This window comes from Emys orbicularis, chromosome 1 (genome assembly GCF_028017835.1).
Source record: "Emys orbicularis isolate rEmyOrb1 chromosome 1, rEmyOrb1.hap1, whole genome shotgun sequence".
Lineage (NCBI taxonomy): Eukaryota > Metazoa > Chordata > Testudines > Emydidae > Emys > Emys orbicularis.
Window position 1 is genome coordinate 108,964,601 of NC_088683.1, and position 17,978 is coordinate 108,982,578.

At 42.5% G+C, this 17,978-nt stretch overlaps 1 protein-coding gene across 1 annotated transcript in view; it reads left to right on the top strand.

Annotated features, from left to right (window-relative positions):
• TMEM178B (transmembrane protein 178B) overlaps positions 1-17,978 on the top strand; it is a 316,692-nt gene that overhangs the window by 85,980 nt on the left and 212,734 nt on the right. The window contains exon 2 of the mRNA XM_065423855.1: positions 5,358-5,471. Coding sequence (XP_065279927.1) covers positions 5,358-5,471 — 114 coding nt within the window. The remainder of the gene's footprint in view (positions 1-5,357; positions 5,472-17,978) is intronic.

Here is a 17,978-nt window from a genome sequence, read left to right on the forward strand (position 1 = left end):
GATCCATACTAACACGGCTACTCCTCTGATACTTGCAAGTAAAGAGACTCTGATGCAATCTTCTCTTGATGCTGATCATCTATGGTGGCCTTTAACCTTGATGTTCCTGACTACCTTGAGAAGTCATTTGCTGGAGCAGCACCTTCAGTCATGCCACTGTCAGACAACTAAGCTGAGGCCTGTGCTATACAGGAAGTCAGGCTAGATTATTGTAATGATCCCTTATGGCCTTAATATCTATGAAACTATCTCTGGAAAAGTCAACTTGGCCACTCTGGTCAGAGTCCTCCAATCTGCCAATTATCAGCTAAGGAAAGGTACTAGCCTGAGAGCCTTGGAGATTGAAACCCTCTATTTATTCACAGAATAGGTTCAGCATGGACAACATCAGTGTGAGCATCCCTACTAATGTGCCTCAATGCTGTTCGTTACTGCCTCTGAGGCGAGAGGGCAGTTTATTCCCCATGCCCATCCTTGGTCTCTCTGCTGACACTGCCAGCAAGTGTGACGCTTAAAGGGCAAGTCGCGTGTGGGGGCACAGGTTCATTAGCACTTGGACTGAGGCCACAATATTGGAATGTGCTTTGAAAATGGAAGAGAGCGTGGTGAGCCAGGGTATTCAGGTAGTATCCCTGCCATGCCATGGTGTGATGGTTCTCCTGGAAACAATTCTCCTTTTGTAGGAGTGGAAGGGAGCCAAGGGGTGGAGCAAGCAAACTGTGAGGACCTCCAGTATTTGTGCCGCACAAACTTTGGAAGATGCTAGCAGTCTGGGTTGTAACTAATAATTTTGTTGCGTAACATTTTATTCACACTCTGAATCCATGGTGCATTGTTTCAGTTCATGCCAAGTAATGTTTATGACCTGAGGCAGCTTGAAACCTAGTTTTCCGGAGGCGAATAGTGAAAGCATATTTAACTCTTTTGGAGCTGGCATCAGCCTATGGTCTGCTCTGACTTATGCTAACAGTGGAGGATTGGTGTAGCTGAGCGCTGCTCTGCTCTGAGTTCTGCTCAGGCCCCTTGACACACCCCTTACCTGGCTCCTCCCTTTGCCAGGAGCGAGTGTGTGGGGCAACTAGCACAGCAGCTACCGGTTCCCTTCCACAAGGGGAACATGGGATGTGCTACATCTCCTAGTTTAACAGTTCTGTAGCCATATTGTCTTGACAGTGGCCATCCGTACTGTTCACTTCGGCTGCATAGATTTCAGGGTCATTGGAAAAAGAGAGCACTCAGTGTGATTTTTCCCCCCCCCCCCAAACATTGGCCCCAGTCAGGGCTGGCCCTAGACCAAATGGTGCCCCAGGCAAAGAGTGTGTTTGGTGCCCCCTTTCCATTTGTTAAACTTTTGAATCCTTATTTTTTATTACATTTGTAGCCCATTTCACTACTTTGATGCACGATTTGCATGCATGATTTATCCTGTCATACAAGATGATAAATTTGCATGCTAGGATCTGTAAATTTGTTGTTCATGCCATATGTAAGCAAATAAAAATTGTTTTCTCTAAGCTTATAGAAACTTTTTAATTTTAAGAATAACTGAAATGTACTAACATCAAGTCATCAAACATGTTTTAAGCATGGCAAAAGAAGTAACAGTATTTTTTATATTGTTGCGCAGATAAGAGTTCGATAGATATCTCTGGCATCTCATTAAATATGTCCTTTATTAGTCACTATCTACATGCTTCAAGTTTTAAAACACAGGTACACTTTCACAATTACACAGTAAAACTAGGTTCATAATATCGCAGCTGGGCTCTCACTTTACTTTGTTCTTATATCTCACTGACTGACTGGCAACGTCCCCTCCCCTTACATACCCGCAAGGGCATGGCTGACAGCATTCTAGGAGGTTCAAGGAAAATGTAGTTCTCGGAAAGTCTGGAAGGTTCCACAAGATTCTACAAAGAACATTCTAGGAGGGTTAGTGGAAAATGAATCCACATACGGAATATCTGAAACATGTTACTGCAACATTCTATTTTCCCTTTGGTTGCTAACAACAAAAACCGCACACCGGGCCCAGCGCCCCCCCCCAAGCCCAATACCCCAGGCAGTCCCTGGGTTGCCTGCCTGTAAATCCAGCCCTGGCCCAGTCACTTGAACTGAATGTGAATCTCTGTGAGCTGTAGCAGTATTAAATCTTTGTGCGTCAATGTGATGGGGTGGAGACACCTTGCTCAGTGGATGAAAAGGAGAGGGTTGAGTTTCTTTTCTCTCTGAAAAGAAAAGCCACAGTTGCATGCCCTCATGAGTGCAGGGATTTTCAGGGAGCCTTCCATGAGGGAAGTAGTTCTGGGCCCAGTTGTAGTGAATCATGTCATCCTCCCAGGGCACTAGAGGATGAGTGTACTCAGAGGACTTGGAGGTAATTTACATTACGAGCTAGACCATCTGTGGGGGTGAAGGGAGCAATCTCTCTTGTGAAGTACTTAAACATTGGCGGCACAAAGTCCTCTTTTTGTTGACTGCGATTAGAGACTTTGACAAAGAAAACCCTTTTGGATGTTTAAGGGTGAATTCTCCTCTCACCAGTTTCACACCAGTGCAGTTCCGTTGACTGGAGTGGAGTTTACTCAGATCTACACTTGTGCAAGCAAGGTCAGAATGATGACTTGAGTTTGTCTCTGGCTACAGGAAACTTTTTGTAAATTTGACCAGGAAATCTTGAGTGGACCTTATTACAGCTCATCTGCCCTGTCTATCAGACCTGAAGAAGAGATCTGTGTAGTTTGAAAGCTTCTCTCTTTCACCAACCGAAGTTGGTCCAATAAAAAATATTGTCTCACCCACCTTGTCTCTCTAATATCCTGGGACCAACATGGCTACCACAATACTGCAAACAACTGTCTGTCAGTGACGGTGAGTAGAAAGCAGTCACAGTTGCACATCCTTTCCACAGGGAGTGTGTTCCACCAGTTGTCAGTGTTGTATAATCTGAAATAATTCAGGTGTGTTGGACAGTTAATCAAATGTGGTTCTGACATATTCTGAACTACATTCTCCATAGTCTTAAATTCTGTAGGCACAGGAGGAATTTACTGATACGGCATTCTACTCGCCTAACTATTGCCAATTTTTTTTCATCATAAATGCTGTATATCTTAGTTAAACAGTTACCACTGCAAACACAGGCCTTTGTTGAGGAATGCATTCCTGTTCAGGATAACAGTTAAGCATGTGCTTAAATCCCATGGATGCCAATGGGACTTAAGCACGTGCTTAAGTTATGCCCTGAATTGAGGTCATAGTCTCTTTCTTGTCTTAGGGTTTGATGCTGCAAGGTGCCGAGAGCCATTAACTCTCAATGACAGCAATGGGAATGGAGGGTGCTCAGCATCTCACAGGAAGTTAGCACAGCCCATCAGTGTTGATTGCATTCCTTTAAACATATTAATAAATGGAATACTATGTTTTTTTTTCAGTTGTGAATCTGTGTTCCTTGCTGCTGCTCTAGGCAAGTCCTCTCTCTGGATAGGTATCGGATAACATGAAGATTATTTCCAGACAAATAAGCAATTTCCATCTTTCTGCCAAAATTTCTGAACCATGAATGTAGCTGAGCAAAAGCGGGTAGAATGTTTTTACAAATTAGCATGAAGACGTTAAGTTCATCACTAGGAAGGTTGATTGATATATATATATATATATATATATTTATTTTTAAAGAAGATCTTTCCACGGTAGCTTTCTTTTTTAAATACTATTCTTGGTTTGAAACTTTCATTCTGGGCGTACATTTGGTGCCCAGATGGTGCAGGCACGCACAGAAGCCCATCACGCTGTCAGGGCAGGCGGATACATATGTAAATATTTTGCCTTTTTCCCCTATAATATTTGGCTTTGTCTAATCTAATTGCTGTCAAAGGCAGAATGCAAAGAACACTTAAGAAAAGCAAACAGTGAGGACCTCCAATGTTTGTGCTGCACTAACTTCAGAAGATGCTAACAGTCTGGGTTGTAACTAATAATTTTGTTGCATAACGTTTTATTCACACTCTGAATCCATGGTGCATTGTTTCAGTTCATGCCAAGTAACATTTATGACCTGAGGCAGCTTGAAACCTAGATTTCCAGTGGCGAATGGTGAAAGCATAATTAACCCTTTGGAGCTGAAAGACAGGACTCTTGGCATCATGTGTTTAAATGCCTTTTAAGTTGGTGCTAATGGTGGGTGCTCCATTCCTGGCCCTGGTACTGGGTTGCATCACTTTCTCATTTGTTTTATTGGTGTATGGCTTATTGCTTTAATTAATGTATTTTTCTTTCATCTGTTGAGTATCAGTCAGAGAGGCAACAGTTAGCAAAGTCTGTCTCTCCTCCGAGTGGTGAACTGAGCATGGCAGTGGAGTGACACTGAGAATATCTACTTATTTATTAAGGACCTGATCCAAAGCTCATGGAAGTCAAAGGAAAGTTGACTTTACTGGGCTTTTGGTCAGACCCTAATTGTTTAGCAAAATGGTCTGATGAAAGAAATGTTGATGGGGGTGCCAGGGAAAGGGATGTAGGAAACCCTACTGTCATTGCAACCATCCTTGCATCACTGAACTTCTAAGTGTTTCTGATCAGAAGCAAACATTGGCTAAGGCATGAGTTGTGGGGGAGCCTGTGACTAAAGCGAACCCATTGCTTCCATGGGCATTACCTTCACTGAGAGGTTCCTCAGGAGACCAAATCTTGCAGTGGGGATTATTGTGGGGAGAGGGGAATGGCTATAAAAAGAAAATGTAGTCCCTCCAGCATCAAATCAAACAAAACAGTAGTATCACATACAGCTGCCTCCCATAGACTGCAGATGAAATCTCAGCTACACAATAAATAGGGCACAATGCTGGCCATTCATGTTTGAGTTTGAAGCTTGTCATTTTTTGGTCATGTGATGCCACTGCATTCTGCTTCTGTTCTATTCTCTTCTGGTTCTTATACCATACGCATCACCATGGTATCTGAGCACCTTCCAGAGGTACACTAAGCTGCATGACTATCATCTGTCAGGTGTGGTTCTCTGTCTCCTTCCTGTTCCCAGGGGGAAAATCATGTGAGAATTGTTTTATATATATATATAAAAACAATTATATAATTATAATTAATTATAATTTCATCTCTGCTCTACTATGCTTTTTCTTACTGAAGGACAGATCCAAAAAGTGTGCCCTCCACATCTGTAAGTAGGATAGCCCTAGTGAGTCAAAGACAGCCCTAGCAATCCCAATAGATTCAATGGAGTTACCCAAGCAGTTAATTTGGCTTTCACTCTGTTTTTTGGTAGTGAAGGACCTTGACTGGGAGAACAAATTGCTCTTGTTTAACAACATTTTATTTATTTTTCTTTTTGGCCGTCACAGGAGCAATTGATCAGTGCACGTACATCAAGTACCACTACTCCTCAGCAACAATTCCCAAGAACCTCACCTACAACATCACCAAGACAATCCGCCAGGATGAGTGGCATGCCTTGCGTAAGTGTGTCCATCTTTTTTCTTCCTTTTCTCTATTGTGCACATAAAGGGCAATAGTAACCAGTAAAGGTGAACTGGGGCTTTGACAGACAACCCAATCAGAGATGCCTCGTGCGGATAGTCGTCATGGCAGATAAGCCAATTTGCTGCTAGCACCCACAGCTCTGTGTATTTGTTTGGGTGACTGGAAATTCTGCATTAGCATGAAAGCATTAAGTGTGTGTGTGGGGGAACATTCATATGCAGAGGTTAGTATTGAATTAAATATGAACATGAATAAAATTTTTGTAATTTTTAATTCAGTAAAATCGTCTGCATTTGCATTTTTCCCATGCATTTCACGCTGCTGCAGAATTCAGTACTAGCACATAGCAGAAATTGGTAGGTTCTGTCATGAAATATGTGGTTCTACCCCCACCCCGTCTCTTGGGTGGGAGGCACTGCTCAGTGACACTGCTTGCCTTTGAGAGTCTAGGAAAAGAAATGGTGCTCTTTAAAGGCACAGGGAAGGATCCTGGCTTCTGGTGATAATTGTGGCCATTGGCCATCAACTTGTAGCAGTGACTGAAGCAATAAGACATGACAGGGATGGAATTGCCTGGATATGCAGAGCTGGCCTTATAGATTCTCTTCCTCCTTATGGGCTTGGAGATGGACAAAGGGTTTTCATGACAAAATGGAGGAATTAGGATTTCACATGAAAGGGAAGATGCCAACAGGAGTGCATCCTCTTGTTATATATGTATATTGGATACTGTGTTGTACTTTGGAAATTCTTCTCCTCTATTTTGAGCAGCAGTGACTATCTCCTGTCACCACCTTCTGGGAATCTCGCAAATTAATGCAGGAATTATTGTCTTTAAAAAAACATGTATCTTTAACTAAGCAATGTTTAGGGTTATGGGTCATTGTGAGGATGTACATGTATTTTCTTTCAACTGAAGTGTAATTGCTGACATGTCTGGTCATATTAGTCCCTTGGAGTGCTTCCCCCTTCCTGTTCTAGTGCTAAGCTCCGTGGGAGAATGCAAAGTGTTAGCAGCTGACTAGAATCTTTAGTAGCATATTTTCCAGCCTCTGAAGAGGCAGTCTAGACACAGAGTGTTGACACATTTACATATCCAATTTTGGTCCGAGGCACTTTCAGGGTGAGGCTGTTGTTTATTTCCTCACTGTAGAAGGTACAGGGAATTTATGTGTGGGCGGGCGCATGTGCATCTGTGCATATTCTTGACCTAGATTTTCATGATGCTTCATGAATCAGATAAGTGTAGGTAGATAGTTGTATGTGATTGAGGGACGAATCTGTGTCCCTCTCAACAAAGGTGGAAAAGGAGAGGCATGCCTTGATAAATCTGTGTTGTTTATAGATCAATTTGTCTTATGCAGTGGCTTTACATTTCAAAGTATTGGATATGTGGGGTTAATGCATAGCCACTAGAGGGTCTGAAGGTCACTGTATTTAACAATGAACTGATCCCATAGGTATATTTATTGTGTGGAGGTAGGTGTGTTTGTGACTTGCTACCTTATCCATTGACCAACTTTCAGTTTTAAAGGAGGGAGGGGGCTAGAAAAGCTCTCATTAGCAATCTCCTTTCAATTTCTTTTTGGGCTGGAGGAGGTGTTCCCTCTTCAAAGAGCTTCTGGAATCTTCATTAGGTGGTCACTAGCTTAGGCAAGGGCAATACAATAAGTTTACTCACACAAACCCTCTGACCATATCCCCCTCCATACCCATGGACAATATATTGTACAGCTAGGGTGGTTTCATCCAGATCAGAGCCTCCAGTTCTGTGACAGGTCATGGTTCTCCCAGCTGTGTGGGGCACACAAGAGACAGGCCATAGCAGATACAGGGGCAGGCCTTCCTTAAAGATGTTGTCCATGCGAATGAGGATGGTTTGATGGAGTCCACTCTCCTTTTCCCTTCCTATACCTGCTGGCTGATATCCTCAAAAGGCTATGGCAGCAATAGGCATAGAAGCTATTTGATTAGAAGAGTTACAGCTGTCACAATATTTGGGTTTATACTTTGTTTACCTTTGGCCTGTTACTCAATTTTTAATGTTTCCTTTGCCAATGTAGCTGGAAGCATAAGTTAATTTTTCAAGAGGACAGAAATGAACCATGAGTTAATAGGAACTTGGCGAGCCAGAAAACATCCAACCCCCTAGTGTACCAAAGCTAGGAATCTATAGACATCATACTAATATATTAGGAGTATAAGTCTTGGCAAGTTATGCCTTTTTGAGAGACTTCCAAGCAACATGTAGGTGTTGCAGGAAATGGATTGGTGATTCAAAGGCAACGTTCCCTCTGAGGTTTGTCTATACTGCAGCCATGGGGTGTGACTGTAGCTTGAGTAGACATTCCTGAGCTTGCTTTAATCTAACTAGCTCAGGTACTGGAACAGTGAAGCCGCATTCGTATGGGCTAGCCCTGTGAGTAATTACCCAGGGTTCCAGGCGGACTTGTACAGCTAGCACTGAAGCACATGCTGCCACGGCTACACAGCTCTGATATCTGAGCTTGCTAGACTAAAGCTAACTCAGGTATGTTTGCACAAGCTACAATCATGCAGTATAGCCATACCCATAGTCAGTACTGAGCCAGTGCCCTAAGAAGCCCTGTGTGGCTGTAGTTGCTGTTTTCTGGATGAGCTATAAAACCAAGGCCCTGATCACTTGTGCTCCTTAAAGGTCCCACGTACCTTTTTATAAGCAAGGAGGTGTTAATGTCAGATGGATTCAAACTTGTGTCATTTATCCATCTCCCTTCATACACTTTTTGGGGATTCTGATAAATTGGGATCTAGATCTGAACCACCCCAGATTTTAGCTGTGCAAAATCAAAACTCTGACAATGAGGTTTTGCGAAACCAAAACCACTCCTGATTTTAGCCATATCTAGTGTTGATGTCCTGGTCAAGTTTCAACTTTGTTAATTATGAACTGTCTTGCTATATTTTCTCTGCAGTTTTAACTGGCTACAGTATTCTTCGGTCCCTGACCTAAATGGTTGTTTAGTATTGCTGTGCATTGTTAAACAGTTCCATCCCAGAGGTGGCTACATTTCAGTGGAGGCTGATGTGATTCCTATGTAATTACTTTTTGTAAAGGACTAAAGAGCACTACATTCAGGTAAATTATTATTATATTGCCTGATATACATGAATAATACAAAAATATTCAGGGGCAAATAATACCTGAAAACAAAGGGATCCATGGTTCAGCAATGAAGAGATGACTTGACAGTGGACATCCTAGGGCAGCACATCTTGCGTCTTTCACATTTAGGACTATTGTCGCAGAGGCAAAGGATGAAGAGAATAGGAAACTGGAAAGCTGTGAAAAACAAGAGCGATCTTAACTGTCTTTAGGATTTTTTCTTTCCAGTGGATCCGCTTCCCCCAACCCATCCCGAATCAATCCAGGAAGTAGCACATACTTTTGCTTCAGGGGTAATAGCAGTCTTACTTCTAGCTGTGCCCATCTGACACAAGGAGTCCTGAGTTTGGTTTTGGTAGCTACTATCAGCAGAGGCCAGATTGTATTTTGTGGTGGACAGAGAAAGTATTTGAAACCAGAACCACAATTAGCATAAGCGGAAAAGCCAAGAAGTGACTAGAGATTGAGCTCCCCTCCTACATTCAGTGCTGGTCCTCGCTATTCAGGGTTGAGGGAGTGTGACAAAGTTACATGGGAGAAGGCTGAGTTATGGCTGCCTGTGCTTTACTCAGTCTATGGCTTCATAGAGGTACAAGAAAAAGAGGTAAAAGGTATAGTTCAGTACTCTAGCTCTAACCTTCCTCCAAAATACACTCTGTGCCTTAGCCAGAGCCTTTGCTCTCCCTTGCCATCTCTGAATCACTATGCTATGATTTCCCTTCCCCCTCAGATAGGAAAAGATTGCTTTAGCTGGAGTTAAGAAGGAATTCTATTGCTCTTGCTACCTTTGCAGCAGCTCTCCTTGGTCTCATAACAGACTGTTAAGTGGTGGAGTGAGGGATAGATGGGCCCCTAGTGGTGCTGAGTAGCCCATTTTTCTCAGCCTGACAGCCACAACGGACTCTCCAGCACATTCCTTTTCAAGGGTGGGAGAGGGTGAGGGGTTATTCATTTGATACAGAGGACCCCAGTGACAGCAGTCAGCACAGTGAAGTAAATCCTATAGCTGTGCTTTGAGTGATGCACCAGAAGAACCCAGGGGAGATGCTGGACCCAGAGGAATGACTGAGGCCAACTTTTTCATTTTTGATTTTAGCATTTTTTTCAATTGTGTTTGGGATTTTCAAGATAGAACCTTGGCTTCAAATTGATTGCCTGTGGCAGTGAGAGCCAGGGAAATAGAACTTCACTTCCCTGTAATCAGTTCCTCTCAACAGTCTCTTGTTAAATAGGAATGGCAGGGAGTGTGACTGTAGATTTGCCAGCTCCCCCCATCAGGAGATAAATGTTCATCCAATTAAACAAAATGACTATCGGTACTAGCTGGGAGGGAAGAGAAGAGGGAAGGTAAAGAACATTTTGTCCATCAACTTTTAACATGTCTCTCTGGAAAATCCAAGCATAGTGATAGGGCTGGGGTACTGTAAGTGTATTTACCAAATGCAATGCTGTGAATAAGGCCCTGTGTACTGAACAGCAAGGTGGAGAGGAATTCTGCAGTAGGGTAACTGGATTCTAAAGATCTTTGGCAACTTCATTAAATATTTTTTAAAAATTGAGATTTCTATTGAATTAAATCTGAAAATAAATAATCCAGTTAGGACAGTTGTCCCCGTGCTATTTATTTTAATATTAAATTCACTATATGTTTGGTAGTGGCATACTTTGGTTTAGCTTAAATCTGTTCTCAGTTGATTTAAGTTAAGCCAAAATAAGTCTGATTTAACCAAAATAAGAGTGTCCACACAGTGGTTTAACTAAACTGGTTTAAAATCACACCCTTTTTTGGTAAATCCAATAATAGTAATAATCATATCGCTGGATGTTACAGGACAGATCCTCGGCTGGTGTGAGTAACTGGAGCTATGCCAATTTATACCAGCTGCAGATCTGGCCTTATATATTTTGCCTATCTTGAAAACTTCTGGTGACCTAAATCTGGTGTACAGTGGTAAAGTGTGTGAAACATTTTGGTTGTTTTGAAGGCCACATTCCATACACCAATGAAACCACTAGGGAAAACAATGTATCCAGTTTGTGTGCCAGCTGTGCCCTTCTCTAGTGCTGCTGAGGAATGAGGACCAGCATATAAAAATAGCTCTTGTGGCACTCAGGGGACTGGAGAGTAGCTATTCCTTTGGTTCCACCTCACTGGAGCAGAAATAACCACCAGCTGACTGGTCTGGCATTATGAGACATCAGAAAGTTTTTGGAAATGGGATAAGCAACAGAGAGCCTAGGATCTGGTTTGTTCCTTTGCAGCTGTTAGGTGTTGGCCATTGCTGAAGGCAGCATATTCAATGAGATGGACAATTGGGGCCAGAGTTTCAAAGATCATTAGGCACCTAGAGATGCAGATAGATGCTTAGTGGGAATTAGGCATCTAGCTTGCCAACATACCTTTTTTAAACCCCACTAGGCACCTATCTGTATCTTTAAGAACCTAAACACCTTTAGAAACTCTGGTCTTAGTCTGCTCTGGTGTGGCTGCTCCTATGTTTCTGTGTCCTAATCCAAGTCCACAAAAAATAGTGGATGAGGCCAGCACAACTGTTTATGGCAACACTTGACACTTCTATCTATGAATCTCAACGTATTTTGTGAATATTAATGATTTAATGTCATGCTGCCCCTGTGAATATCATCACCCCCATTTTACTGCTGTGGAACTGCGACACAGAGAGGCTCAATGACTTGCCTAAGGTCATACAAGAAGTCAGTGACAAAACAAGGACTAGAACCCAGGTCTTCCGAGCCCAAGACCTGTGCTTTAGCCATAAACCATTTATTTGTATCCTAAACCTGCTCTAAGGAAGGCAGGTAGCCAAATAATGTAGGAAAGGGAGGAGAATAGAGGTGGGGAAGTATTGTACCCTGATATAATGTTGTTTGGTAAGAAAATACCTTTTTAAAATAACTACTTTGGTATGATGGCATTTTATTTTTGCCCTTCACTTCTATGGCTGAGTCCTTTTGGTCTAAATGGCTGCATGTGCTACGCTCATTTATTTCTTCCTTTTAAAATATTTTTATTCACTCTGTGTGTGTGTGTGTGTGTGTGTGTGTGTGTGTGTGTGTACACCCTATATTATTATAAAACATGTCACTAAGAAAAATAATACAGCCATTAGAAGGACTCTGCCTTCTGAGCAGTGTCACCCCAAGTGTACCTCTCTCTGGTTACTGAGCCCCAGCCAGGACTGCAGTCCTTGGGGCATTCAGGCAGTCTTCTGCATCATATTGCTTAGGGCAGGAAGGGAAGAACTGCTCCTCAGGAGGCCACCGAGAAAGGTATTTGAGTCTAAAAAGCTTACAAACAAACAAATTCCTGCCATATGTTCCTGGTTAATAAGATTTTTTTTCTTCATGAAAACAAAACAAACCCCCTGGTGATAGCAGGAACTGTGGGCAAATGCTACACGAAGCCCATACTGTTTGTAATCCAAAACACTGATGTGTGTCCCCTCCAGAGATCATATTGTATCACGTGTAGGCCTCCCAGATCAGAAGGGAGATAAAACATGCTTCCCTCTCTCCAAAGACCTTTGTTCTTCTCTTTCACAGGGCTCCACTGTCCTCCATACTAGACATATTTCTGTATTTTTAAACCTTCTATTTCAACCTTTCTGTGTATCACAGGCCTGAATTTATACTTTGGAATAAACTTGGCTAAAAGGGGAAAAAGTGTTGTCTGTTTTCCTCCAAGCCTTGCTGCTGCCACTAGGCCTTTCTTCCCCGACCACCTAGGCCTTTCCCATCAATGGTGATGGATGAACAGCTGTGTTTTGTGTTCCGGAACATGGGGCATGTGTTCCATCTGGTCATAAAGTGACCGTGGAATTGCTATGGAAACTGACTTCCTTTCCCTGTGCAACTTGGATAGAAATAGTGTCACCAGACTGCTTTAGAGAGATTCAACTTACAAATAAGTAGCTGATGCTTCCCCAAAAATGTTTAGAATATCCTGTTTATTTGGAAACAATTATGGTACTGTGTGTCATCTCCTCTGTATGTTTCTTTGTATGTTCATGATCATTATTACTAAGGGCATTGGCATTGAGCATACAGCTTTTATGTGGCCAACCCTATTGTCAGGAGCAAAGGAACCATTATGCTTTGGCATGTTCATTGGAATGATAGCTGCCTCTTCTCCATAAACTCATAATGTAAGCTCATAATAATCCTATATATATTCATAATGTGAGTGCATAATAATCATATATATATCATCATGGAAGCCACCTGCAAAAAACTTATTGTGATGTCAGAAGGAGAAGACTTTGATGGTGGGCAGGGGACAATCATCGGGGAAAGTGAAGAATTTACGGAAGATGGACATAATATTTTTATTTACATAGCAACTTCCATGTTAGGAACTTGAAACATTTCACAAGCATGAATGATCTAACCTAGTGGTTTTCAACCTGTGGTCTGTGGACCCCTGAGGGTCAGCAGACTATGTCTGAGGAGTCTGCGAAAGGTTGTCGTTACCATAGAACAATGGTTTTCAGCAGGTTGTCCATGGCCCCCAGGGGGCCTACAGACTATGTCTAAGATTTCCAAAGGGGTCTGCACCACCATTTGAAATTTTTTTAGGGGTCCACAAATGGAAAAAAAGGTAAAAAACCACTGGTCTAACCCTCACGTTGCCTCTGTGTGGTGGCGGAGACTAATATTATCATTATTCCCCAATTTCGGCTCTGCAAATTACTTCAGCACTTGCTTAAGCCCCATTGAAGTCATGAGGGATCTGGATGGATGTCCTTTTGGGGCTCATCTGTGATACTGATACAGTAGCTAGCAAGTATTACTAGAGAAAAGACATGGGGCTTCACTTCCCAATCCTCAGGAGCTAAACACATCTGCATCCATCCCAGGAGCAAGATGCCGAGGTTGGCACAGAGACTCAGGTCTTCTGCTTGACAATGTATAGGTAACACCATTCTGCTTTTTGGGCTGACCTGAGCTGATATTTGTAAAAGCAAGGGTAAATTTGTGTGGTTGTCGTTATATCCAACGATGCTGTCACCGCAGCACGTGTTCTCATGGGGCTGTATAGTTCAATCCGTGAGGAGGAAGATCATGAACAGATGTTATATAGGAATACGCAGGCTCCCACTGAAGACTTGGCATGAAGCTTGGCCTTTTTATTTTTTTTTCTCATTCAGTTTTTCACATCTGTTTTCCTCAAAGTGTTAACAACCTTTTTTGATAGCTGCTCCCCATTCAGGTCTGTCCTTGGCTACATCTTTGAAGTTTATCACTATTTATGCTGCATAAGGGCAGATTCTGTTTTTGCTTCAAGTGTTTTTGCTGACTACCCCTCCTGCGCTTTCCGAAGTTCAGCTCACTAAAGAAAGCTTTTTTGGGGGAGTCTATCGTTACCCATTCTAATAACATGACATGTCCATCTAAGCTGAGCTTTGATGCTCATTGCCTTGATGCTGGTTGTTTTTGCTTTTTCAAGGATGTTAATGTTTGACACTTTGTCATGCCAGTGGACTTTCAGAACAGAGCTGAGACAGTGAATGTAACATTTTTCAAGTTGCTTAATGTGTCTGTGGTAAACTGTCCATGTTTCACATCCATATAAAAGGGATGCTATCAGTGTTGCACTGTATATTATCAGTTTTGTTGACTGTTTGATGGTATGCTGGTTGTGTATCCTATGGCGAAGTCTTCTGAAAGCCTGCCTTGCCTTTCATATTCTATTTGATGTTTCCTGATCCGGCAAACCATCACTTGAGATGGCATTGCCAAGTTATGTAAAGTGATGAACGTTCTGTACCATCAATGATGATGTTTGGCTCAATGGTAACGGTTGATGGAACTGGTTGGAAGAGGACTTCACTTTTTTCCAGCCTGATGCTGAGTCCAAACTGTTCAGTTGCCTCTGAGAACCAATTTAGGATAAGCTGTAGGTCACTTTCACTGTGACTAAGTAGAGCACAATCATCTGCAAAAAGGGCTTCACGTTTGAGTTTCTCAAGAACTTTTGTCTTTGTAGTAAGTCTTCGGAGACTGAAGAGTTTTCCATCAATTCTGTACCTTATGATAAATATGGTAAATGTCATTATCCTATCTGTATTAAGTGCTGACTGTAGAGAATTTTTGCCCTACTTATTTTCTGAATAATAAGGAAAGCAGTATGTACGCGTAGCTGACATAAACAATCAACATCCTTCTTTCCTTGCTGCTGTTTTTCTCTAGCCTTCCCATGCTCCTTCTTGCCTGCTATCCATTCTTCACATCCTCCTTCCTTCCTACCACCAGAAGAACATCTGCATTGTTTTAAAAATTGCTAACTTGGCTTCAAATTTATGGACACCAAAGTATGACATCACTGCACCCGTCAATGCCAGTTGTTATTCCTGAATGCATATTGCTTATTAATATGGGTCTGAGACAGACCACTAAGAAGGTCAGTCATTTGGCAGTTGCCCATAGTCTTTCAAGTTCTGACGGTCTTGGAATTCCATAATACTGTCTTCAGAGCAGGGTTTGAATAGTGTGCAATAAATAATACCTAGGGTCACAGATTGAACAATGAGGATAAAACCAAATATTGAATAGCTGCTCATTAAGTGAGCTGCATTGAATGAGGCAGAGGTCTTGTAGAAAAAGACGTATGTGATCATGTAATTAATGATGGTGTCATAAAGCATACATACAAAGGAGCTGGATTAAGGTTGCATGGGCAACCATAATTCTGGCATTTCCTAACTCTTGAATGCTTGACTTTTCAACCTCAATAATGTTCTCTTAACATAGTTGTTCTATGTGTAATATTTGAGAATATTCTGATTCTGTGAACCTCCTGGCTGGCTGGGCTTTTTCTCTCATATGTATCATAGAAGAGAGTGAAAAGGTGCCTACTTTCATCCTTGAAAACAGATTTAGGGCATTTAGGGAGATCCCGAGAATTATAGCAGCATTGAAAGTGACCACCCCCTCCCAAACCTTATCTGTGATATTCTGCATAGGAATATTAGAGGCTTTTCCTATTGCAGTGTGGAGATGTTGACAGGTATAGCATACCATCACTAATCATGTCAAATCATTCAGCCAGTCAAAATATAGCTTTATTAATATGCATGTGGCGCTCTCTCTGTCTCTCTCACTTTCTCTCTTGAGAGAGATGGGGGGGGGGGGAGGGCGTTTTTCTATGTCTCTTGGCTAATCAAGAGTGATGTCTGGCATTCATAGGGTGAGAACACTGCAAAATACAAACAGGATGATCTGATGGGTCTTTTCCATCTCTGACTTCTATAATTTTTTATTTATATACCAATTTAATGGCTGGTTTATAGTGATTTATATCCCAGTTTATTTATACACTAGTCTGATACCACGCCCCATGCTGTTTGTGAAATGAAATCTGGCCAGTTAAATATTTCAAGGTGATTACATGCATACCGGTTTACCAATGAGAAGCAAATATTGCCTTGCTTCAATACAGACAGACTTTATAGCAGAATATTTTGGAGGTGAGGCTCTTCTGATCTGCTCAGATAAAGGCATACACCAACCTTAATAAAACATCACAGCACTCAGTATGAGAGATGTGACTACAAACTAGGAATCAACTAACCTGACTTTGACCTGTTACAATCTTGAAGCTGAATCATGTAGGTGTTTTTAAAATCCTGATAGTCCTAGACCAGGGGCGGGCAAACTTTTTGGCCTGAGGGCTGCATTGGATTTTGGTAATTGTATGGAGGGCTGGTTAGGGGAGGGGTGTGTGGCCCCCCCCACCATTTGCCGCCCCTGGTTCTCGCCCCCTGACGGCTCACCCCTGGGACCCCTGCCCCATCCACCCCCGGAACCCCCGTCCCTGACTGCCCCCCGCTGCCCCATCCAACCCCCCCCTCCTTCCTGACTGCCCCCCCCGGGCCCCTGCCCCCATTCAACTCCCCTGTTCCCCGCCCTCTGACTGTGCCGACCCCTATCCACATCCTCGCCCCTTGACCACCACCCCGAACTCCCCTGCCCTCTATCCAACCCCCACGCTCCCTGCCCTCTTACCACGCTGCCTGGAGCACCGGTGGCTGTGGTGGAGGGGGAACATTGAGGGAGGGGCCAGGGGCTAGCCTCCCGGGCCAGGAGCTCAGGGGCTGGACAGGAGGGTCCCGCGGGCCGGATGTGGCCCACGGGCCGTAGTTTGCTCACCTCTGTCCTAGACAATAGTTGCCATTTTAATTGCTTCATTGACCTAAAGATATTGTGAATTACTGCCTGGAGCTGATTCTCATGTACACACCTTTACACCAACTTGGCAGAATAAAGAGGTCTTAGATACAATGAAATTATGCCCACATTAAGGCCCCTTTACAATGCCAGAAGGATAGAAAGGGGCCTGAGTAGAAATGAGAATCAGATCCAATGTGTGCAGTTCCAACACAGAGCCACAAGGATTTATTCACAGTTTTTTACCATTGTGTTTTGCATTCCCTTAGAAAATTCCTTATTGAGTTTTGAATTCCCAGTGGTCTGCCATTTTGGTTAACACTGGAGCTAAAGTAAGAGGAAGGGATTCATCTCTAGCAACACAAGAGAATTATTCCAGTGATGTTCAATTGTAGGACAGTGACAGGGAGTGTTAAGACTTACAGTTGTGTTTAGATTTGTACTAGCAATTTTTATAAATGAATCCACTCTAATGGCATGTAATCATTGTGCAATTACTTGTCTAAATATCTGCCAATCAAAGCACTGCTATGTTATCAGTGCATCACTGGTTAATTCCAATGTGGTAAAAATTCCCCTGTGTTGCTATTGTTTCATGTTTGTGCCTATGAACGGTATGTTTTTCTAAAAACCTTGCTTTGATTTATATGATGCCTTTTCAGGTCCTTAAATAAGTTAGGCCACATCTACACTAGAAACTTTTGCTGGTATAAAGATGTCACTTAGGAATATGATTTTTATGATGTTTCTATACCAGCAAAAATTCTAGTATGGACACTATCATACCAGTAAAAAAGTGCTTTTCCCGGTATAGATTGTTTGTTTTGTTTCGGGGACGGTACCAACAAAAGCCCTGTTTTGTTGGTATATAAGCTGTACTAGGAGGGTTTGCTGGCATAGCTACAGCTGGGTCAGATTCTGATCTCAGCTAATGAGACAGAGAGGAGCTCAGTGGATTTGCTCCATATAAACACCAGTGTAACTGGGAATCTGAATCCTTTTCTGTACATCTAATGTAAAGCATGCCAGTATTATTGTTTTGGTAACCAGCGAGAAACTATTGTTGGTAGTATCCCCAAGAAAGCTCACACTGTTGCATCTGGACTTCGTTTTTGTGAGAAACTGTTCGGGCAAAGGGCTTGTATTAATA